At 42.7% G+C, this 23,396-nt stretch overlaps 1 protein-coding gene across 1 annotated transcript; it reads right to left on the reverse strand.

Moving 5' to 3' along the window:
* Positions 1 to 45: 45 nt before the first annotated feature.
* Positions 46 to 21,141, reverse strand: xrcc4 (X-ray repair complementing defective repair in Chinese hamster cells 4). The gene is made up of 7 exons (XM_034709531.1): positions 21,006 to 21,141; positions 12,878 to 13,021; positions 12,279 to 12,478; positions 4,353 to 4,519; positions 1,822 to 1,953; positions 1,319 to 1,464; positions 46 to 411 (listed from the first exon to the last, which is right to left on the reverse strand). The coding sequence occupies exons 2-7, from the start codon at positions 13,017 to 13,019 to the stop codon at positions 389 to 391; spliced, it is 810 nt and encodes a 269-aa protein (XP_034565422.1). The 5' UTR covers positions 13,020 to 13,021; positions 21,006 to 21,141; the 3' UTR covers positions 46 to 388.
* Positions 21,142 to 23,396: the final 2,255 nt, after the last annotated feature.

Here is a 23,396-nt window from a genome sequence, read left to right on the forward strand (position 1 = left end):
GGCAAAGAAAAAACTCTCCATTAGAAGAGGATCTAATCAGACCGTCTTGTGCACACACTTTAATTTTCAGTGATTTTACATCCAGGCAGCAGCTGAATGGTTTCAAACACACACTCACTTCACGAGAGACTTCTTAAGGTCAGTTAAAACTTCCTCATCAGATGCTTAGTTGTGTGAATCTTAACTCTCACTTCTCTGTAAACACACACAAACTGAAACCACTAATTTCCTGAAACTTCCCTCTGTTCTCCTTTTATACCCGCTGGCACAAACTGGCAGCACACGGCTGAGTCTGAGTCACCGCCGTAGCAACAAACACAACACAAAAGATTCCTGCGAGCTTTTCCTCCTCAAGACGACGGGAAACACATGACACCTTGACGACGTATCAAACGAGCTGCCTCTGGACCGCTGCATTAGTGAGAAAGTGGAAAAATCAGGGAGGTAAACATCTGTGACGAGGGCAGAACTCCCCTAAAACCCCTCTCTCTCTCTCCCTCTCTCTCTCTCTCTCTCTCACTCTCTCTATGATGATGTATAACAGCTCTATCACACACCTTCCTCCTGCTGCTGCCACATTAATCACACAGAGACCTCCTGGGAGCCGCCGTCTGCAGCCTGATGAAGTGAAACGTCAGCACTAGAAGCTGCTTGTGTTTAAAGGTGTTTTGGGATGTCAGTCAGGGGAGGCCCTCTGCTCTGCGTTACATAACTCCTGGCTGATGTCATCGTTTGTTTCTGGGCACCAAAGAGTCTCAAACACACTCAGCTACCAAGACTCCCTAACAGGATCACGCTCATCCTCATCCTCATAACTTAAGTCACGTCCCGGCTCTCACCAGGTGCTTTCCAACACCTGCACCGACAGCGTTCTGCCTCGTGTGACGTGAAATGCCAAAATCAAGCACTTCCTGTGGATCTCTCCTTTAACGCCACATCATGTTTATTTACAGCAACGAGCTGAAACTCTGGAATAATCTGAAGTTCTGACGTTCAACTTCCTGGAAAAGTTTCCCTCTGAGGAACTCCTGAAGCATAAAGTTACAACATGATCGGTGTTGAAGTGGTTCAGTATCGTTTTGAATAAGTAGGGGATGTAATGTAGGAAAGTCAAAGAGCTGATGACAGAGGGAGAAGATGAGGAGTTATGAAACAGACTAACGACCTATAAATCAAACCTGACCATCAGGAAGACGTCCTGATATTGCTTCATGGTTGTTTTTTCCTGCTTCTACTTATGAGTTTCCAGAAATATCACCCTGAAGAACTGTAGAACACTTTGGTAATGACAGTCTGAGTAAACTGATGGAGATCTTACCCCGAGTGGATGAAGCTGAAGCTGAAGCTGAAGCCGGCTGCTCTTCCTCCTGCTCTTCATCAGTGCTGCCTCCGTACTCGTCCTCCTCCTCCTGAGCCGCTGTTCGTTTTGATTTCACTGAATCCTCCTTTTTCTTTCCTTCTGAGCTGCAAGAGACCAGAGAGTTCACACTCTTTGTTTTAGTGCTAAAATACAATCTGTGTTTTATATAACTGATAAAGAAAAGAAGGGGAGTAAACATAAAGAATATCTTTTACAATGTGGAGGGAAAGTATTCTGTAGGAGAACTAGAAACTAGAAATACTCAAATAAGGCATGCTGTAAATGTTCTCTGTTATGTTTCTGCTGAAACTCCAAAAAACAACTGCTTCAACATGTATGCATGGATCAAACATTATGAGATACCACAGGACTTTAAAAACAAAGGGGAGTGCAGGAATGATGTCCAGAACTCTGGATTCGAGTGTGTGAACAGCTCCAGAGTCTGAAGGGTTCAGGTCTACCTGCTGCCCTGCAGGTGTGTGACGGTTTCCTGCAGACTGCGGATCTTTGCTTTCTTCTCATTCAGGACCAGAACGAAGCGCGAGTACAGCTCCGCCTCCAGGGCTTCTTTACCACCGGCGTACCGCTTCATCCTGCACACACACACACACACACACACACATTTAAAATCATCACGTTGTTACAACAGACCCCAAATCATCTCAAGCTTTGCATCATGTAGGATCCAAAAGACCTCCAGGTACAGAACTTTCTGTTCTCCAGCAGCTGGTAAAGTGTCCCTGTATGTTTCCTTTATTGCAGATTGTGGATCCAGCTTTATGTTTCTGTATCAAACACAAACTCTTCATCTCTGCGACTGTATTCATTCTGATCTGAAGTAAGAGGAAAGACGTAGAAAAGATTAGGATGGACTCGTATTCTGCAGGGTTCCTCTTAAACTTGAAGTTCCTGTCCTTAAGAAGAGATCTTCAGTGTTTAATTGTGATTATTTAAAGGGGTATTCTGCATCTTTCTAATAGTTTAGAATCTCAAAACTATAAAAGACAACCTTTAATGTTCTTATATTGACTCAGAGGGACTGTTTCCTCCTGTTTGTTGGATAAAAATTGCCACAGAGTGTTTTTAAGGATTTGCATCTCAAGTTTTTGTCTCAGAGCTCACAGGAAGTCAGAAAGCGACAACAGACTGACTCACATGCAGCAGCTTGTGTTTCAGTCTGATTTGCTCAAATTTACCCAGATTTCAACAACAGCAGCACGTCCTGTCTGCTGAAACACAGAGTGAAGTAAGACCGATCAGGAGAGGCCCCTCTGACCGCGCTGAACTTACAGTAACACCGATGTGACGTCAGCTCACAGCTCAAAGTGACGGGCGGTCAGCGGCAGACTCACAGGGTGATACAGGAGTCGGGGAATAACTCAGAGGAAGCCCTGTGATGGATTTTAGGGGAACTAAAAACCTGTGATTTGGACCTCAGTGCAGGACGGGGTCCCACAGGAGGCAGTGACCTCACTTCAAACTTCACTTACAACAAACTAACTGAAGAAATACAATCACAGTAAGTCATTCAGAGTACAGATATTCACAGCAGATATCACAATCCCAACTAGAAGACGAGTTCTAAGGTGAGAAAAAAGTCTAAATTTAAACATGAGATCACAGAGTCTGCAGTTAGTCTAACACCAGCAGAGCTAGCACCGCCTGCAGGTTTACATCCTCATGCCTGTGCTGGTTCCTGTGGTTATTAGGGACGGGCATTTCAAGCCAAAATACTATTCGATAATAATCAATAATTCTCCCTCTTATCAGGCTGCCCCAATAAGTCTCTAAAGATTCTTCAGCTAGTTCAAAACGCTGCAGCTCAAGTATTGACTAAAACTAGGAAGAGGGAGCACATCTCTCCAGTGTTAGCTTCTCTACACTGACTCCCAATAAAATGTAGAATAGAATTTAAAATCCTTCTTCTAACCTACAAAGCTCTTAAAAATCAGACACCCTCGTATCTTAAAGAGCTCATAGTGCCCTATTACCCCTCTAGAACTCTACGCTCCCAACATGCAGGCCTGCTAGTTGTACCTAAAATCTCTAAAAGTAGTATGGGAGGTAGAGCCTTCAGTTATCAGGCCCCTCTCCTTTGGAATCATCTACCAGTCAGGGTCCGGGAGGCAGACACCCTCTCTACTTTTAAGAGTAGGCTTCAAACTTTCCTTTTTGATAAAGCTTATAGTTAGAGCTGGATCAGGCTTGGACCAGGTCTTAGTTATGCTGCTACAGGCTTGGACTGACACACTGGGAACCTGTCTTTCCCTCTCTCTCCTCTCTCTGCCTGTCTCTCACTTTAACTCTTCCTGTCCCATTAAAGTTACTAACCATAGACCTTTCTGGAGTCCCTGAGCTCCCTTGTCTCGTAGATTCCTCTGAGCTGCCGTAGACGTCCTCCTGCTGCAAACGATCTGGACTCCAGCTGCAACAGCTTCTACTACTCGTCTCATCACTATCACCTCTCTCTCTCTTACTCCCCTCTATCTGTCTTTCCAGACCCAACTCAGTCGAGGCATGATGGCTGTCTAACATGAGTCTGGTCCTGCTGGAGGTTTCTGCCTGTTACAGGAAGTTTGTCCTCTCCACTGTAACTAGCTAAATACTGTGAGGTGCAATGCTCATGATGGATTAAGGTGGGGTCAGACTGAGTCTGATCCTGTCTTGGTGTTGGGTCTCTGTTCATAATTTGACATAGAGTGGTCTAGACCTGCTCTGTTTGTAAAAGCGTCTTGAGATAACGTTTGTTGTGATTTGGTGCTATACAAATAAAGATTGATTGATTGATTGATAATCATTGGCATATATTTGATGCAGACTTTCTGAGGGAAATGATGAATCTACAGAATTTCTCCAAAGTGGAAATCATTCCATAACTCTTCCAGGTTTGTTTTATTTAGTTATTCCTCGTGCACAGGGTACAACACAAATCTATCTCTCTGTGAGTATTGTGTGTTTAACTCTGGTTGCTGTGTGTCGGGCGTGTTCCTACTCTGCACTGATGCGCTGCTGCTCCCGTCTCAGTCTCTGGTTCTCCTCCTCCAGTTTGTGGTTGTGCTGCTGCAGAGAGGTTCCCCTCTGCAGACTGTGGACCAGGATCTCTCGAACCGCCTCGGCCGGCTCCGACAAGGCCATCAGGACAACAGAACCCAACTGGAACTGGAAGGAAACAAAGGTTGAGTTTGGAGGAAATTAAAGTTTAGATTCACATATTTGACACCTGGTTGTCCTCGTTAAGAAAGCAGACATCCTAAGACCTCACACATTAACAGAATAAAAGCATTAAATCCAGTTTTGCTCATTAAAGCTGCACTCAGTGATTTTACTCTCTCTCTCTGTCTCCTGTATTCAGATGTGTGCAGGTAGTGTGCAGGACTTTAAGAGCTCTTTCACTACAAACAGATGCCCGATGCTGCTGGCAGTGAGTTTAATGAGAGCAGAGCTGTGGGTCGTAAAATCAGAAGCATGTAAAAAAGATTAAAGGGAGCCGGGGTCGAGGGGAAGTGCAGCGCGGGGTGATAATCCTCTGTGGGTTCATCTCTTTAAATGATCTCGGATTAAAACATCTTCATGTTGTTATTTATTCACGTGTTGGTCGTATTCACTGATTGACCTGGACTCTGGTTTTCCCTCACACTGCCTTGTTTACACACAGATAAGAGGTCAGACCTGGACTATAACTGCCGACCTCTGAGACCATCAGCCCCCAAAATAACTGACCCCCACACACACGCTCCATCTGCTCTGTTGAGATTGATGCGTCGTGCTCCGGCATCCTGCAGAAATAGAAGTCTTGTGTATCTGATCCGGAGGACTCCGACCTGCTGGATCAGAGACGCAGCCTGAACACAACGGAGCGGATCCAGTGGAAGTTAACACATTGACTAAAGTGAAACCTATCAGCTCTCCTGCCGGGCGGACAAGCCGAACACGGATCTGTTATAAGTTCCTGATCTATTTCGAACACAGCGCTCTTGGACTACTACTATCCGTCTCCCCACTATCATCTCTCTCTCTCTTCATCTCCCTCTATCCCTCTCTCCAACACGTGTGTCTAACATGAGTCTGGTCCTGCTGGAGGTTTCTGCCTGTTAAAGGAAGTTTGTCCTTGCCACTGTTACTTGCTAAAAAGAAGAAAGTATCTTCCTCCATCAGTACCTAAAGTCTCTAAAAGTAGTATGGGAGGTAGAACCTTCAGTTATCAGGCCCCTCTCCTTTTGGAATCATCTACCAGTCAGGGTCCGGGAGGCAGACACCCTCTCTACTTTTAAGAGTAGGCTTCAAACTTTCCTTTTTGATAAAGCTTATAGTTAGAGCTGGATCAGGCTTGGACCAGGTCTTAGTTATGCTGCTATAGGCTTAGACTGACACACTGGGATCCTGTCTTTCCCTCTCTCTCCTCTCTCTGCCTGTCTCTCACTTTAACTCTTCCTGTCCCATTAAAGTTACTAACCATAGACCTTTCTGGAGTCCCTGAGCTCCCTTGTCTCGTAGGTTCCTCTGGATCTCTGCTGCTGTGGACGTGGTCCAGACTCCAGCTGCTACAACTACTACTATCCGTCTCCCCACTATCATCTCTCTCTCTCTTCATCTCCCTCTATCCCTCTCTCCAACACGGTCTCAGCAGATGTGTGTCTAACATGAGTCTGGTCCTGCTGGAGGTTTCTGCCTGTTAAAGGAAGTTTGTCCTTGCCACTGTAACTTGCTAAATGCTGCAAAGTGCTCTGCTCATGGTGGATTAAGATGAGATCAGACTGAGTCCTGTCTGGAAGATGGGACTGGATCTGATCCTGGTCTTGATGTTGTGTCTTTGTTAATAATAGAACATAGAGTACGGTGTAGACCTGCTCTGTTTGGAAAGAGGAGAACGTTTGTTGGGATTAGCGGCGCCCTCTACTGGTATGGCATGAAACTTTCCTTGTGTGTTTCAAATAAAAGCCCCCGGCTTGTATTTGGGTCACCACGGTAGTTTTATTTTGGAATCTGGACTGAAGATCTGAAGACACAAACATAAACTAGCTGATTAAGGCTGAAGTCGACCGGCGGAGTCTGGAAACCGGAGTGACGGAGCGTCTGTTTCTGTTTGAACTCATGTTACAAAGACTAACAACCTGAGTCTGAGTCAGTGGAAACAATTGATTGGGTGCATTCGTATGACGGGATTACATTGCAGCCATTACCGTCTGTTTCCCACCTGGCGGCAAATCTAAACCTTGGTGTACATAGCCAACTCCAAAATATGGAACAAGGTGGAAGTCCCCCCGTAACTCCTCCGCTGTGTTTGGACTTCATTGTGTTAGAAAACGATGTGAAGCAACTGACTGAATAATCCCACTCAGGGGTCAGCCATGTGGACACACTCACACAAACCCTCTGTTGCCATGGCAGCTATGACGGAGTGGAAAGCGAAGTGCGTGTGTTGCAGCAGAGAGGAAATGAATCGCTGCTTCTGTTTTTAAAAAAAAAAGGAGAGTTAGAAGTGGTGGATTTACAGAAGTGTTCTGGGAGTTTTCTCTTGCAACATATAAAAACAAGCAGTAATTCATCTGTCATAAAGTTATGAGTCATAATGAAAGGCTTGGGTCTAATGCCTGCTCATTCCCCTCTAATCGCAGCTCCCGCTCAGAGCCCAGGAGTGAGCCCCTCACACGGCCGGACAGGTGTTACCTGAGGTGTTAGCATACCAAACGTGTGTGTGTTTGCAGCGCTGCGCCTCGTAAGCTCGCTCTCAGTCACTCTTCTTGTTTTTAAGCTCCTGAAGACCCGTCCTGTGACGCTCACACACATTTGGTTTTAATGTTGTTTCATTTTTGTTTCCAAATTGTTCTCTCTGATTTTATAGATTTTTAAAGCTCATTCTCACGGCCGGTGGAGCATTGTGAAGAGTAATCGCCATCAGATGTTTGACGTTATTGCATAAACGCAGAAACACAAACACATTCTTTAATTTTACTCAAACTGAATATCTTAATTATCCATCAGAGTTTGAAACTGTGTTCGGCTCAGCAGGAAGACATGAAAGCAGAACAAGAAAATGCAACGTGAGCGAAAAACTCATGAGTAAGAGTTATGAATCAAAACCGCCTCTGAGAACGAGACGGGGCGTCAACAGGAGCTCTGAGAGGCTAATATTAGCATGCTAACTGACATTGTTGATAACGTTCATCCTCTGGAGAACATGAATTATAGAACCATATTTCATCACAATCCAACATAAAGTTGAGAAAGTTTGTTTATCCTTGAGGAAAAACTCAGGAAGCGTACCAAACTCAGGAGGATTCATCCTCTGGGGACCAGGAGTATCCTCTACTGATGTTACACTCCAAGTACAACAAAGTTGACCCTATGATGGTATCTTAGAAAACATGATCAATCATCAAAGTCTTGGAGGTCTATCCTCTGGGTAGCATTAGGAAAAGCGTGGAGTCAGTATGATTTGTCTTCTGGGGAGCATGAATATCTGTAAAAGATATTCTGTGTCAATCCATCCTGAAGATATTGATATGCTAGACTGAATAAGAGTAACCTTTGACCTTCTGGTGGTGCATTAGGATACATTTGGGGACCATAAGAGTCAATATGAGCTATCCTCTGGGGAGCATGCATGACTAATAATATTCTACGTCAATCCATCCTGAAGATATTGATATGTTAGACTGAATAAGAGTAACCTTTGACCTTCTGGTGGTGCATTAGGGTACATTTGGGGATCATAAGAGTCAATATGAGCTATCCTCTGGGGAGCATGAATGTCTATAAGACTATTTTAAGTCAAGCCATCCTATAGACATTGAGATACTACACTCAATAGGAGTAACCTTTGATTTATTGGTGCTTATTTGGATAACTTTGGGGATCATGAGAGTTAGTATAAGTTACCCTCTGGGGAGCATGCATGACTGTAATAATATTCTATGTCAATCCATCCTGAAGGTATTGATATGTTAGACTGAATAAGAGTAACCTTTGACCTTCTGGTGGTGCATTAGGATACTTTTGGGGACCATAAGAGTCAATATGAGCTATCCTCTGGGGAGCTTGAATGTCTATAAGACTATTTTAAGTCAAGCCATCCTATAGACATTGAGATACTACACTCAATAGGAGTAACCTTTGATTTATTGGTGCTTATTTGGATAACTTTGGGGATCATGAGAGTTAGTATAAGTTACCCTCTGGGGAGCATGCATGACTAATAATATTCTATGTCAATCCATCCGGAAGGTATTGATATGTTAGACTGAATTAGAGTAACCTTTGACCTTCTGGTGGTGCATTAGGATACTTTTGGGGACCATAAGAGTCAATATGAGTTATCCTCTGGGGAGCAGGCATTTGTCTAAAAAAAGAACATGTCATCCATCACATAACTGCTGATATACTTAAAAAGGTTTATCCTCTGGGTAGCATATGGCAAAGCTGATACATCTTCTAAAGTCAGTACGGTTAATCTTCTGGGGACCATGAATGACTACATGAAATATCGTTCCAATACTACCTGTAGATGTCAAGATGTTACACACAGAGTCAAAATATGTTGATATTCTGATGGCGTATTAGTGACAGTTGTAGAGGTTTATCCTCTGGGAAGCATTAGGTAAAGCCAGGACATCTCCAAAGTTGATTGGTCTTCTGGGGAGCATGAATGTCAGTGATAATATTCTGTGTCAAATCACATTAAAGATGTTGATATAACACTGAACTAGAGTGAAATTTAACCTTCTTGTGGTGCATCAGGATAACTTTGGGGATCACGAGAGTAAGTACAAGTTATCCTCTGGGGAGCATGAATGTCTATAAGACTATTTCAAGTCAAGCCATCCTATAGACATTGAGATATCACACTGAATAAGAGTAACTTTGGATTTTCTGGTGGAGCATCAAGAGAAAATTGGGGATCATGAGAGTGAGTACAAGTTATCCTCTGGGGAGCATGCATGACTAATAATCTTCTGTGTGAAACATTCTATAGATGATGAGATATCTATCAAAGGAAACACTGATGTGAACCTTAAAGGTGTCAAAACAGTGAGAGTCAGGGCTTCACCAAAGTGTGTAGGATGTGTCCTCTGGGGAGCATGAATCATGAATGTGTGAATGAAACCGATGCCGGTAGTTTGGGGAGATACTGCGCCGGATAAGTTGAGGGAATTAGACCTTCTGTGAGAGTCAGTGGACTTTCAGAGTCGTGTAGATTCATCCTCTGGGGAGCATGAATTCAGTTGTAGATTTGTCATCTTTCGCCCTCTCTGTTTCTCCGTCACCTCTGGTCATTCACAATCGTCTGTATTAAACTCCTAAAGGTTATAATCCACCACAAACCAGAACCCCAGCCCTCAGACGGACTCGTGTGCTCGGTCTGAGTCCTGGAGCTCAGAGGCCTGATGTTGTTGCCTGCTCGGAGACACCTCTCTCTGGGTTTGGCTCCGTGAAGCTGGCTGAGGCCCTGTTGATGTGGGCAAAGGTTCCTCATGCTGTCATAGAGACGCTTCTGTTTCTAAAGCTGTTTCTGACTCACTGATTCACATTAATTAGCTGCCGGACACTTTTATTTGGGGAGAGACCCTCTGAGTGCAGCTCCACCTCTCCTATATTTACTACAGAGTGCTAATGTGGAGGTGGTGAATGTTAAAGTCATTAATACAGAACAAGGAGGAGGAGGAGGAGGAGGAGGAGGAAGCAGTGTTGCACCATGTCTGGATAACACACGTGCAGAAGAGTTTCAAAACTTTAGCGACATGTCAGACTTTTCTTTTTCAGGATAAAGCTTCAATCAGCAGAAATGAGGATGAGGAAACACTGACTGAGATCCAGCTCACATGCTGCTGCAGACATGTTTAAAACAATCACAGGAACACGTCCCTTTATGATTTATAACAAAAAGAGCAAGAGACTAGAACTGGTCTTCTAACTGCCAAATTCCACCCGTCTCTGATCCGTCACAGCTCCAGATCTGATCTGTTTCTATTCTAGTCAATGTGTTAACTTCCACTGGATCCACTCCGTTGGATTCCGGTGCTCATTTCCTCTCCTTTCATTCCCTTAGCGCTCATTTCCTTTCCTTTCCTTTCCTTTCCTTAGTGCTCATTTCCTTTCCTTCCCTAAGCGATCATTTCCTTTCCTTTCCTTTCCTTAGCGCTCATTTCCTTTCCTTCCCTTTGCGATCATTTCCTTTCCTTTCCTTTCCTTAGCGATCATTTCCTTTCCTTTCCTTCCCTTAGCGATCATTTCCTTTCCTCAGCTTTCTTTTCCTTTTCTTTCCTTACTTAGAAATCATTTCCTTTCCTTCCCTTAGCGATCATTTCTTTTACTCAGCTCTCATTTCCTCTCCTTTCCTTCCCTTTGCGATTATTTCCTTTCCTTCCCTTTGCGATCATTTCCTTTCCTTTCCTTTCCTTAGCGCTCATTTCCTTTTCTTTCCTTTCTTAGCTCTCATTTCCTCTCATTTCCTTTCTTAGCAATCATTTCCTCTCCTTTCCTTTCTTAGTTCTCATTTCCTCTCCTTTCCTTTCTTAGCTCTCATTTCCTTTCCTTCCCCCGATCATTTCTTTCCTCAGCTTTCATTTCCTCTCCTTTCCTTCCCTTAGCGCTCATTTCCTCTCCTTTCCTTCCCTTAGCGCTCATTTCCTCTCCTTTCCTTCCCTTAGCGCTCATCTCCTCTCCTTTCCTTCCCTTAGCGCTCATTTCCTCTCCTTTCCTTCCCTTAGTGCTCATTTCCTCTCCTTTCCTTCCCTCAGCGCTCATTTCCTTTCCTCAGCTTTCCATTCCTTAGCTTCTTCTGCCTCTCCTTTCCTTGGCTCATCTTTCCTTCCCTTACGGCCAAATTCCATCAGATCTGATAGGTTTCTCTTCTAGTCAATGTGTTAACTTCCACTGGATCCGCTCCGTTGCGTTCCGGCTCCGCCTCTGATCCGGCAGGTCTGAGTCCTCCGGATCAGATCCACAAGACTTCTATTTGTTGCCGGATGCCGGAGCACGACGCATCAATCTCAACAGAGCAGATGGAGCGGGACAGGAAGTCAGGTTTCACCAAAACAAAATGAAAACATCCGGTTAATTTTCAGAATAAAAGACTCTGTGTTATCACCAGATCGTATTTCACTTAACTACAACAACAAACCAAAGTCATGATGAGCGGAGCCAGGCCTGGAGTCAACAGGTCAGAGGTTTTCAGAGGACCAGAAAGACAACATGGATGAGGAGAGGAGGAGGAGGAGGATCCTTGATTCAGGGATTACAGAAGGGGAAACCTCGGTCACATGACTCCAGCTGTCCGGAGGAGAGAGCACGGAGCGGGACCGACGTATCTCTGGTCGGAATACATCAGCACATCTGGAGCTGAGGAGACGAGCGTTGAGATGTGCAGATTTCTGACATAGTGAAGTGATTCAAAGCAAAGTGCTGATCTGTTAACAGTTTGCTGCAGCTGTGAATGTTTATCCACATGTGACCTGCTGATTACTGACTCAATCAGATATGAAACACTAAGAGGAACTTAATGTTTGATCAGTTTTAAGGACGTCCTGTGACATCAGGTGCAGGCTGATGTGTTGATGTTTTGGTATTCAGTAAAGTAGGAGAAGTTTCTGGAATAACACGAGCAGCTGAAGGTGAGGAATGAGTCGTGTTTCACACTCTCTTCATCACTTCCTCCGGTGAGGGAATAAAAACACGTCTCTTTCTGGAGCTGTAAACATCAGAGGTGGATTAAAGACGGAGAGGTGACAGCGCTGACGTCATGTGACCATCAACACCTCTGAGTGTGACTTCAAAGTCAACAGTGAACTCACGTTCTGGTGATAATCCTGCAGAGTCCAAACACAGCACCACATTCTGAAATTAACCTCCTGACCGCGGGGAGAATTTAAATAAACATGTACGAGCTGCAGCAGATATCTGAGCGTGAGGCTTCACTCACTGATATGTCCTTCTGAACCTTCTCGTACGCCAGAGTGACGGAGGAGGAGGAGCTGCGGGCGGGTGGAGACGGCGTCAGGCTGAAGCTGTACGAGGAGGAGGAGGATTCTGTCTCCGTCAGAGCCTGCTGAAGGTCTTGGATGTAGCGCTCCGCCGGCATCTCCAGCTCCTCGGCTTCCTCGCACACCGCCGCCTCGCTCACTGCAGAGAGAGTTAGGATGAGGATGAGGATGAAGAGCATGAAGCAGATCATAAACTGTGCAGAGATTAAATATGTGCATGAAGAAGAATGAAGAGATGAAGCTCAGGGGGTGAAAAGAAAACAATGATGGATGCAAAGTTTGAGAATTCAGGCTGATGTAGGAGGAACTAATGAACCTTCCTCTGTGTGCTGCCGTCTGAGCAGCTGAAGGGTCAACGACAGACACCTTAAAGGTCAGCAGGTGAACACAGGAAGGTGTGTGTGTACTTGTGTGTGTGTACTTGTGTGTAAATGTGTGTGTGTGGTCTAACAGGTGAGGCTGTGGAGCATAAATCTCCTGCTTTCTTAAAACATGACATAAAGACTCGTGAGGTCACCCTGGAGGACATGTTTTTTACCTTCTCCTCTCCAGGCGTCCTGTCCGTCAGTCAGCAGCATCATGAAGCCCGATCCTAAGCCCCGCCCCTTCCAGTGCACCCGCAGGAAGTAGGCGGAGTCAGGCTCTGAGGAGATGGAGACTTCACGCACTGACACGGGCATCCCTGAAGAAACACAAAACCAAGATAGAGGATCAGTCTGGATTCTTGTCTTCTACCGAGCATGACGTGATGAATAAAAATGAATATTTTCAGAGTTTCACTGCTCACTTAAAATTGATTTGCAGGTAAAGATTTTACATTCTCTTTAAAATAAGATGCAGCTCTGCACGATGAATCAAAGGAGCTGCAACACGTCTTCAGTGAAACCTCTAACTGGTCCATAGAAGTGATTAGAAAGTCCTTTATGGGGACTATCACTGAGAGATTACAGTTAAAATCTGATGCTTCATCTCTTTACAGTTGACTTTCTGTTGGACTGATTTATGATTTATATTAATATTATTTTGTTTTCCTTTATTTATTTATTTACTCTAAAGTTAATGTAGATATTTCTGTTACTTCTCTATTATTATATTATTTTGAATTATTCTTATTGTATTTGTATATCTGTATGTATTAATTTATTAATTTTAATTTTTTGTATTTTTTCTCTTTCAGATAACTTTTTAAATGTAATATTTGTGCGTTTATTTATTTTTCTTTTTAATTTATCAAATATATATTTCTATTATTCATCTAGTATTGTGATTATTATTATTTTTAATTATTTGAAATTATTAATTCAACTTGTATTTATTTATTCTTTTTTTTAAATTGTGTCTCCTCTCTTTCAGACTAAGGACTTTTTAATGTGATATTTGTGCATTTATTTATTTATTTGTATTTAAAGTTTATAATATATACTTCTGTTATTTGTCTAGTATTGTGATTTATATTTTTGTTATTAGAAGTTATTAATTAAACTTTTATTTATTTTGTATTTATTTATTTATACTTTTCTTTTTTACTTTTCTCTTTCAGATTATGGACTTTTTTAATGTAATATTTGGACATTTATTATCAATTATTTTTCTTTAAAGTCCATTATATATATTTCTGTTATTTTTCTAGTATTGTAATTATTATTATTATCACTATTTTGTATTTATTAATTTAACTTTTTATTTATTTATTTTTAATTATTCATTTTTAATTTTTATCTAATTTTTCTATTAATTAAGTATTTGTGCATGAGATCATCCTCTGGCTTTAATGGCTGCATTGTTGTTTTGTGTCGTGTTGGCTGCGTCTGATAAGAGAAGTAATAATATCAGTCACACAAACAGACGTCCTGCTTCACACTTCTTTAAGATAAGATAAGATATTACTTTATTGATCCCCCGGGGGGGAAATTCAGTTGTTACAGCAACCCAGACATAAGTACAATCAAGAAAGAAGTTTCAATAAGTACAAAATAAGATAAAAAATAAGTACAAAATAACATAAAATAAATAAAAAAATTAAAAAATTAAAAAAAAATAAAAAAATAAAAAAAATAAAAAAAAATAAAAAAATAAAAAAATAAACAAAAATAAAAAAATAAAAAAATAAAAATAAATAAAAAAATAAAAATAAATAAAAATAAAAATAAAAATAAAAATAAAAATAAAAATAAAATAAAAATAAGTAAAATAAAATAGATAAATAAAGCTAGAATACAATTTAGATATATACAAGATGAATATGTTTGATGTTTTATGGAGGACGGTTTCAGGTGCATGAGATGCCGTAAAGTCTCCAGACACACGTAATGACAGCTCAGACAGACAGCTCGTGTTTAAGTGGTTTGAAATGTTTACAGCAGAACATCGTCCACCTCTGAGTCTCTGCACTCCTCTCTGTTTGACTTTGACCTGCAGAAACTGAGGAGTTAACATCTGACACAATCAACTGGAGCCTGCAGGTGGATGAGACCGGTTTGATGAAGGGCAGCGGACTTCTTTCCCTCAGGAAGTCGTCTGCTTTAAGAGTTCAGGTTTATAAACTACCTTCAGTATGAACAGCAGAGCCTCACAGGAAGCTGAGCTGATCTAAAGAGCCTCCATGGATCCTGCTGAGTGTTAAACAGGGGGGTGAAAGGTTTGCACGCGTTCACAATCTGTCTTCATGAACCAGACTTTTGACATTTCTGTAAATCTGAAGTTATCCATCACAGCAGTCCTGGTCCCAGTCCTCTCCTCAGACCTGGTGCAGGTCTGTCTAAACACCTCCAGCTGTTCTCACATCATTCTCCTGCCATGTGTCACAGCCTGCCGCTCACGTGCCGTTCAACACTTTACCTCTGAGCTGTTCTGAAAACAGACGCTCACAGGAGGAGGAGGAGGAGAGAGCCTCCTAAATGTGGGTCTGCTCCCACAGCAGCTACTTAGACGTGAGGTCGGTTCTCCGTCAGCAGCCTGCGCGGGGGGCGAGCTATTGTTTCACGGAGAGAATGGAAGGCATGTTTAAGGTCTGGAAGGAAAGTGGATCTGTAAACCATCAGAGACCTCATAAGGCCTGGCCTGAAGAAACCTCGGAGCCCCCCCAGGAGACGGGACACAGAGGGCCCGTTGTGAGCTGGTTTACAGCTGGAAGAAGAGGGCATGAAATTATAAAACCCCTTCAAATAATCTGATAAGGTGACTGCAGCTCCCCCGAACAGACGTTACACAATCAGGGCTGAGCAGCTGCACACGGAGCGGCAGCACGACCGACACAAAGGAGCTTCTTCATCAGCAGAGAGAGGCTGCAGCTCTCTGAAGGATGGAGGATGCTGACCTGAGATAACCTGGATAATTAACCAGCTAGCTAACGAGCAATTAACCCGTTAGTGATCAGCTGGACTTAAAGGTGAAGAAGAAGAACCTCAGCAGCTTTTAGCAGGAAGAGAGGATGTTAGAAAAACATCATTATGACTCAAACTTTAACACGGAGAGTTCTTATACTTTCTTAATGACACAGTGTGACAATAAAAACTCTTTATCCTGCAATAAATCAACCAGAGCTGCAACCAGACAGTGATACCTGATACTGCACGCTTTAAAACCATGCTGGTACAACATTTTCAGCCTGAAGCTGGAGCAAAGGAACAGAGAGAGAGTGAGTAGAGGAGTTCAACTGACATAGAGATGAAGGGAAGAGAGAGAGTGTGTCTCTCTGCTCCGCCCTCCATCACAACATCTACACCGCTTACGGACAAATTCAACTGTGTCCGATCCGTCTCCAATCCGTCACAGCACCTGATCTGACAGGTTTCTAATCTAGTCAATGTGTTAACTTCCACTGGATCCGCTCCGTCACGTTCTGATTCCGTCTCTGATCCGGCAGGTCGGAGTCCTCCAGATCAGACACACAAGACTTCTTCTCATTTCCTCTCCTTTCCTTTCTTAGAAATAATTTCCTCTCCTTTCCTTCCCTTAGCGCTCATCTCCTCTCCTTTCCTTCCCTTAGCGATCATTTCCTTTCCTTCCCTTAGCGATCATCTCCTCTCCTTTCCTTCCCTTAGCGATCATCTCCTCTCCTTTCCTTCCCTTAGCGATCATTTCCTTTCCTTCCCTTAGCGCTCATTTCCTCTCCTTTCCTTCCCTTAGCACTCATTTCCTTTCCTGAGCTTTCTTTTCCTTGGCTTTCCTTTCTTAGCTCTCATTTCCTCTCCTTTCCTTTCTTAGTTCTCATTTCCTTTCCTTCCCTTAGCGATCATTTATTTCCTCAGCTTTCATTTCCTCTCCTTTCCTTTCCTTAGCGATCATCTCCTCTCCTTTCCTTCCCTTAGCACTCATTTCCTTTCCTGAGCTTTCTTTTCCTTGGCTTTCCTTTCTTAGCTTTCATTTCCTCTCCTTTCCTTTCTTAGTTCTCATTTCCTCTCCTTTCCTTCCCTTAGCGATCATTTCCTTTCCTTCCCTTAGTGCTCATTTCCTCTCCTGTCCTTTCCTTAGCAATCATATCCTTTCCTCAGCTTTCCATTCCTTAGCTTCTTTTTCCTCTCCTTTCCTTGGCTCATCTTTCCTTCCCTTACGGCCAAATTCCATCAGATCTGATCGGTTTCTATTCTAGTCAATGTGTTAACTTCCACTGGATCCGCTCCGTTGCGTTCCGGCTGCGTCTCTGATCCGGCAGGTCTTGAGTCCTCCGGATCAGATCCACAAGACTTCTATTTGTGCCGGATGCCGGAGCACGACGCATCAGTCTCAACAGAGCAGATGGAGCGGGACAGGAAGTCAGGTTTCACCAAAACAAAATGAAAACATCCGGTTAATTTTCAGAATAAAACACTCTGTGTTATCACCAGATAGTATTTCACTTAACTACAACAACAAACCAAAGTCATGATGAGCGGAGCCAGGCCTGGAGTCAACAGGTCAGAGGTTTTCAGAGGACCAGAAAGACAACATGGATGAGGAGAGGAGGAGGAGGAGGAGGAGGAGGAGAATCCTTGATTCAGTGATAAATGCAAAATACCGGTCTGTTAGGTTTTAACATCCAACAAAGAAACTTGATGTTTAAAAATAACGTATGATGTTTTCTCTAAATGTGTAACGACTGATTTCAGGATGTGAGGGTTTTTATCAAACAGGAATCTCAGAATATTCCAGCAGGATGGAAGATCCTGTGACATTAAACCGTTTGGCTCTCATTTATCCTGTGTCTCAGCTTGACTGCATAAATCCATCTGTACTTCGTAAAGTTTAAATACAAAGATCCCATCACTTTAAGTTCTCTCTACCTTATGTTTCTAAATCAGCCTGCTGAAGTAGATCATAATCCTGTAATCTGCATCCTGACTGAATCCATTTAAGGATCCAAACAGAGCTCAGATTATTGACGCCCCTCCTCCCTGAGATATGTTCAGACCTCATGCTACACAGAGAGTTATATATTTGTTAAAGACGGGTTTTCCTTTAGTGCCGTTGGCTCGTGTAATGACCAAAGTGAAAATGCCGAGTCCAGCTTCATGCTAACATGTCATCAGGGCCGTGTAAGCACTGTAATGCTCTGATACACAGCCTCTCATTAGCTGTAAGTACAGGCTGAGTGGAGCACAGCAGAGAAACTCAAACCTCAGTTAGCCCAGACTAATGACCGACCACGGCGGCGTGCTAACGTCCTCACACCGCCGACACATGTTCCAGCAGAGCACAACAGCAGCTCCATCTTTAACAACATCCTTTAACACCACCTGCTTCAACGCTAAACACACACACTCTGTCAAACTCCTCATTTCAAAACGAGAGGCTGCAGGGAGGCGTTTCACGTCAGCGTGTCTGAAGAGAGACTCTGATACCTGGAGACACATTCACACTGTCAGGCTCAGAGGAGACCGACGATCAGGAGGTATTAAACCAAGAGAATCACAGGTGTGTGTGAGGTTACTGTGGACGGAGGGGGAGATAAAAACACTGAGGGTACTCGACCAATCAGAACATTCAGCACAGCCAGCCCCGCCAACTAAAGCTCCTGGACCATTGGATAAAGCAGGGACTTTTCAGAGGGAGATTAACTATGAAGAACTAAATTTAGACCCTGGTTCCTCAATAGGTACCTAGTTCCTGGGGGAAGTTCCTGCAGTATTCCCCCAGAGATTCAGGGCACACAACGACAAAAAGAGAAACACGACAAAGAGAAAAAAACAAACCCTCAAATACTGTCCATATAGTAAAACCACTTGCAAGTTGGATCCAAACGAGTATTATGATTGGTAAACAGATGATAATGAGAAAATGGAAAGCAGTAGAAGGGCCATCATTTCAGGAATGGATCTCAGAACTGGGCAGGGTGGCAGCTTTTGAGAGAATATCCTACAGTCTAATAAATGAGGTAGGAAAATATGATGATAAATGGGGAAAGTTTCTGCGGTTTCACTCACCACAGGGGAACCTTCTGGGCACCAGCTGATTGTTTTTTTTGAATGCCAGACTATATAATGTGTACATTGTACAACAAGTTGTTTGTATTTGTAAAAATATTAAAGGTGACATATCATGCAAAATTGACTTTTTAATGGTTCTTTACCTGAAATATGTGTCCCTGGCATGTCTACAAACCCCCCAAGAATGAAAAAAATCCATTCTGCCCCTGTTTTGATTTCTCCACCTTTCTGTAAATGTGTGTGAAACGAGCCGTTTCAGACTTCCGTGTTTTTGTTACGTAACAACAATATCCGGTCTGTCACGGAGTCAGAGCTCGGAGCTTGTTCAGCCCATAGACTGTATAAAATAATACTGAATCCCTCCCCCGTTTTTCATTCCCTGCACAAATATGTGCCAACAAGGAGCTTAGGAGGGAGGCATGCTAGTTGTAGGCTTTCTTAATAAACGCAAAGGTCGGTTTTACTCCCCACGTCTGCAGATTTGAAGATCTAGTGGATGATTTTTATTTGTCATGGATAAGTGCTAGCGCTAATTAGCATAGCCACATAGCTATATGTTCATAGCTGTAGTGTAGCTGTAGCTGTAGCTGTGTACCAAGACACACGTCGACATACTGACAAATAAAACAACAAGAAACACTAAATCTGTGACCAATCCTTCATAAAAGGTCCTGCTGCCTTTCTGGCAGAGGTCGGTTTTACTCCCCACGTCTGCAGATTTGAAGATCTAGTGGATGATTTATCATGGATAAGTGCTAGCGCTAGTTAGCATAGCCACATAGCTACATGTTCGTAGCTGTGTACCAAGACACACGTCTACATACTGATAAATAAAACAACAAGAAACACTAAATCTATGACCAATCCTTCAGAAAGGTCCTGCTACAGGCGCCTCTCCGTCAGGATCAGATTCAGAGGGTTGAAGTAACGCGATCTCTGAGCAGCCGTGTATATTCAGCCAACATGTAAACATTAGATCAACGTGCTGGAGAGCCGAGGCACATCCACTTCCGGAGGGGGCGTGGTCAGAGAGAAAACAGACTGTTCTGATGAGGAATGAAGAAGAGGACTTTTCAGGCATGCCAAAATCTGATTTCAAAGTGTTTTTTTGAGCATAAACTTTAAATACATGTTTTTGGGGACCTCTTAGACCAATATATGTTGATGAAAAAAGCGTGATATGTCACCTTTAAGACATTTACTTTGCGGTGTGGATGTTGGGGCTTTGAACTGAATGCAGGAGGTGTGGCAAGGGTGCGTTGAAAGGAAGCAGTGTGGACACTGTTGGACGAACATTGATTAAATATCTATATGTGAAGTCTGGGTAGAGGGCATGTGATAGTGGTACATTGAACATCTTGTTAACTTGTCCAAAATGTCTTGTTAATACTGGTATTTTGTCATTCTCATTATTTGTGCATTATTTTATTATTGTTATTTTTTCTTTATTGTCTGATACAGTATTTTTCTTCTCTGTTTGTTGTTTTGTCTGTTTGTTTTTTTATTATTTTTCATGCCAGTCAAAGTCACACATTTTATCGTGATTTTTGTTGGGTTTTTTCCACTCTTCGGCTTGGCACTATCTTGTCCTGTATGTTGTTGATATGTGTTGTTAAAAATTCAAAATCCAATAAACTTGAGTTATAAAAACAAAAGGAAAAACATGACAAAAAACAACAATAAAAGAAAAACATAAAGACAAAAAGGAAACACCACAAAAAGAAAAACACAACGACGAAAGGAAAAACACAACAATGTGTTTTTGTGTTTTGCACTTCAGGGCCACCGTACATGTCTATGTTCAGTTTAACTGGAGTAAATAAGCATTTGTAAAATATTAAGGAGGCAGAATCAATATTAAACCCTGGTGATGTGTATGAGTCCTTCAGACTCACTAACCCTGTCTGAAGGATCAAAACATGAAGACCACATGAGGGTAAACCAGGATCTGAGTTCTACTGCTGACACAGTTAGCATCCTGTGGTTTAGTGGATCTGTTTAATGCTGAATCTAGTCCCTCATAGGTTCAGTTCCCAGTTAGTAAACCAAGTCTGGTCTCAAGCTGAAACCTGAACCCTGAACCGTAGACTGTATAAACCACAACAGACCTCAACAGACCCCAGACTCAGTAATGAGGAGTTAGCTTGCTAGCATTAGCATCCTGTCAGAGAGTGTTTGTAAACAAAGTGAAACACGTGATTTTAAACTCTCGAACAAAGTTCCTCGTGAACCTCTAAAGACAGAATGTTAGTTTAATCTCACCTGGAGCTTCAGGCTGATCCTCCTGGAGCCTTTCAGAGAGTTTAAACGGATATTAGAGTCAACAACTCTGAGCTGAGCCGGTGAAGTTAGCTGCTACGTCATCAACATGCGACACAGCTGATCCAATGAGGAGGCGGGACACAGCTGAGACACATGAACATGATCAGTACTGATGTTTCCTGTTAAAATACACTTTAATATTAAAGATTTATGGAGTTAATGTGCTTTTTATTAATAATGAGTTTGTTTTTTGACATTTTGTGACATATTTTTATATTTTAAACACAAATCTAACCACACTGATTTATGATTTATGTGTTATATTCGCTTTAATCAGACATAAAATGCAACTTAAATGTGCTTCATCAAAAATGTTGAATACAATATATTTCTAAAATACGGAACCCCTAAGTGGACACACATCCAAACATTTAATCCACTCAGTTGTCCTGCAATAACAAGTTATTTCAGTCACTTGCCAGAGTTTATTATGCAGTCTATGAGCAGGACCTGTGCTGAAATCAACTATTTGGACTGTGTTGCAACAGGCTGCAGGTATTTTCTTAGGAGGTAATTGTAGCTCATTTTCTTAAGTGGGTACTTGTAAGTTTAAATTCCTACGTTGACTGCTAATATGCATATCCAGGACAGACAGGTGATTGCATGTGCTGAGAAGAAGTAAAAGTTGGTATACAGCATGTCTCTCCCTCTGTCCGTGACTCTGTGTTGTTTTGGTTTTCTTTTAGAGAGGCTGAAGAAACAAGCTGTGTGCCACATGTTGTTCAGAGGGAAATGAGGGGATTACAGCAGGAGCATGATTTGAGTTCTGCAAACAGACTCTTTCCAAGAATAATTGCTTTAAGAGGCCGCTCTGGCATTACGGCATGAGACGCACCGAGGTCTGAACCACCTATTCCTCTGCAGGGATTTACAATACATGTGTGTGTGTGTGTTCAATCCAGCGCTGCATGCATGACTTGAGTTCACGTAGAGTAACCTGCAGCCCTCCCAGGTGGTCTTTAAGTGCGTGATCACATGTGAGCAGGACTGTGGGAAATATTACATTTCAGTCAGATCATCTCAGAGTAGATTCTGAAGTTAAAGACTGCAATCAACTCATTTAGTCATTTTTAAACCCCTCCTTAAAACAGTGACAGTCCAATCACAGCGAACCTTCACTACCTGTTTTTATCAGCCTCAGGATTCCTCCACATGTTGAAGAACATCGCCTTTACAGAACCCATCTTTAAACAAGTAAAAGGCTGGTTTATTGACTTTATTCATACATTATATTATATTATAAGACGTTGGATTATTTGGACGGAGCTGCTCTTGATCCGTGTCTTCAAAGTATAATCTGAGGATGAGTAACAGCAGAGTGGGACAAAGTTTCTGATGATGAGATAGAACAAAGCCTAAAGAGAAAGGAGAGAGCTGAATGATGGGAAACACAAACAGATAAACAGGAAGGGCTTATTATTGGGGCCAAATGAAACATTTACAGTCATAGCTGAACCTTTGAGGCTGTAGGAAACAGAAATGTAAGAAATACTCTTAATGTCATGTTTCCAGCTTGTTCTCCTGCTACCAAGAAGCGATAAAAATCTCCTAACTTCATCAGATTGTAAAGGTTTCTCCTCTAACAGCTCTGGATGCTAACGCTGAATCACTGCACTCATTTAAAGAAGCAGAGTGGAGCAGTGTGTGTGTTTAATCATCAGAGAACCTCTCCTCCATCCTGCCTTCAGGCCTTCTTAATCCGGACCCAATCAGTCCACTGACCTGGCTTCCAGACGTCTCTGTAAACACAACTGTGCTTGTTTATTATTGTTGTTATTAGGCTGTTGATGCTTTTACTGTCCAACATGCTCAGACCTCTGCTGGGACTTGAAACATACTCCCAATTTAAATCTAACATGAGTGTGCAGATTTCTGCACAACAATGGTCCTCTGTGTGAGCGGTGACGCAGAACGAAGTGTGGTCAATCAGAACCGGACTTCTCTGTTGTTCCTGGAAATGTTCTTCATGTTGGACGAGAGGTCCGGAGAGTCTGTGGTTCAAATTAGAGCTCTGCTCTCTGGTGAGATGTTAGCATGTTGGCGTGTTGGAGGCGAGCTCAGACTTCACCCCGAGGGACCGGCGATAGAGAAGGTCAACAAACCGTGCAGCGCTCTCTGCAGGGTCCGGGTCATTTATTTAGCTTGGCACCACAGGACGGGTTCTGGTTACTGCCTGGTGTTGTGGGTGTTGGTGGGAACCGGCAGAGGAGATTAGAGCTGAATACTTAGAGTGTTTGGATTGAGGACAATTTAAAGGGTCAGTCTGGTTTATTTTTGTCTCAAATTTCTGCCGGCTCTGATGTTTTCTTTGGTGATTTGGTAACACGGCAT

The sequence above is a fragment of the Notolabrus celidotus genome, chromosome 19 (assembly GCF_009762535.1).
Source record: "Notolabrus celidotus isolate fNotCel1 chromosome 19, fNotCel1.pri, whole genome shotgun sequence".
In the NCBI taxonomy this organism is placed as follows: Eukaryota; Metazoa; Chordata; class Actinopteri; order Labriformes; family Labridae; genus Notolabrus; species Notolabrus celidotus.

Excerpts from the sequence above, each read along its gene's own strand:
- xrcc4 (XM_034709531.1), bottom strand. The coding sequence starts at position 13,019 with ATGCCCGTGTCAGTGCGTGAAGTCTCCATCTCCTCAGAGCCTGACTCC. Across the intron at positions 1,954-4,352 it reads CAGCAGCGCATCAGTGCAGA|GATGAAGCGGTACGCCGGTG; the intron begins GTAGGAACACGC and ends GTGTGTGTGCAG. Across the intron at positions 1,465-1,821 it reads ACACACCTGCAGGGCAGCAG|CTCAGAAGGAAAGAAAAAGG; the intron begins GTAGACCTGAAC and ends GGTCTCTTGCAG.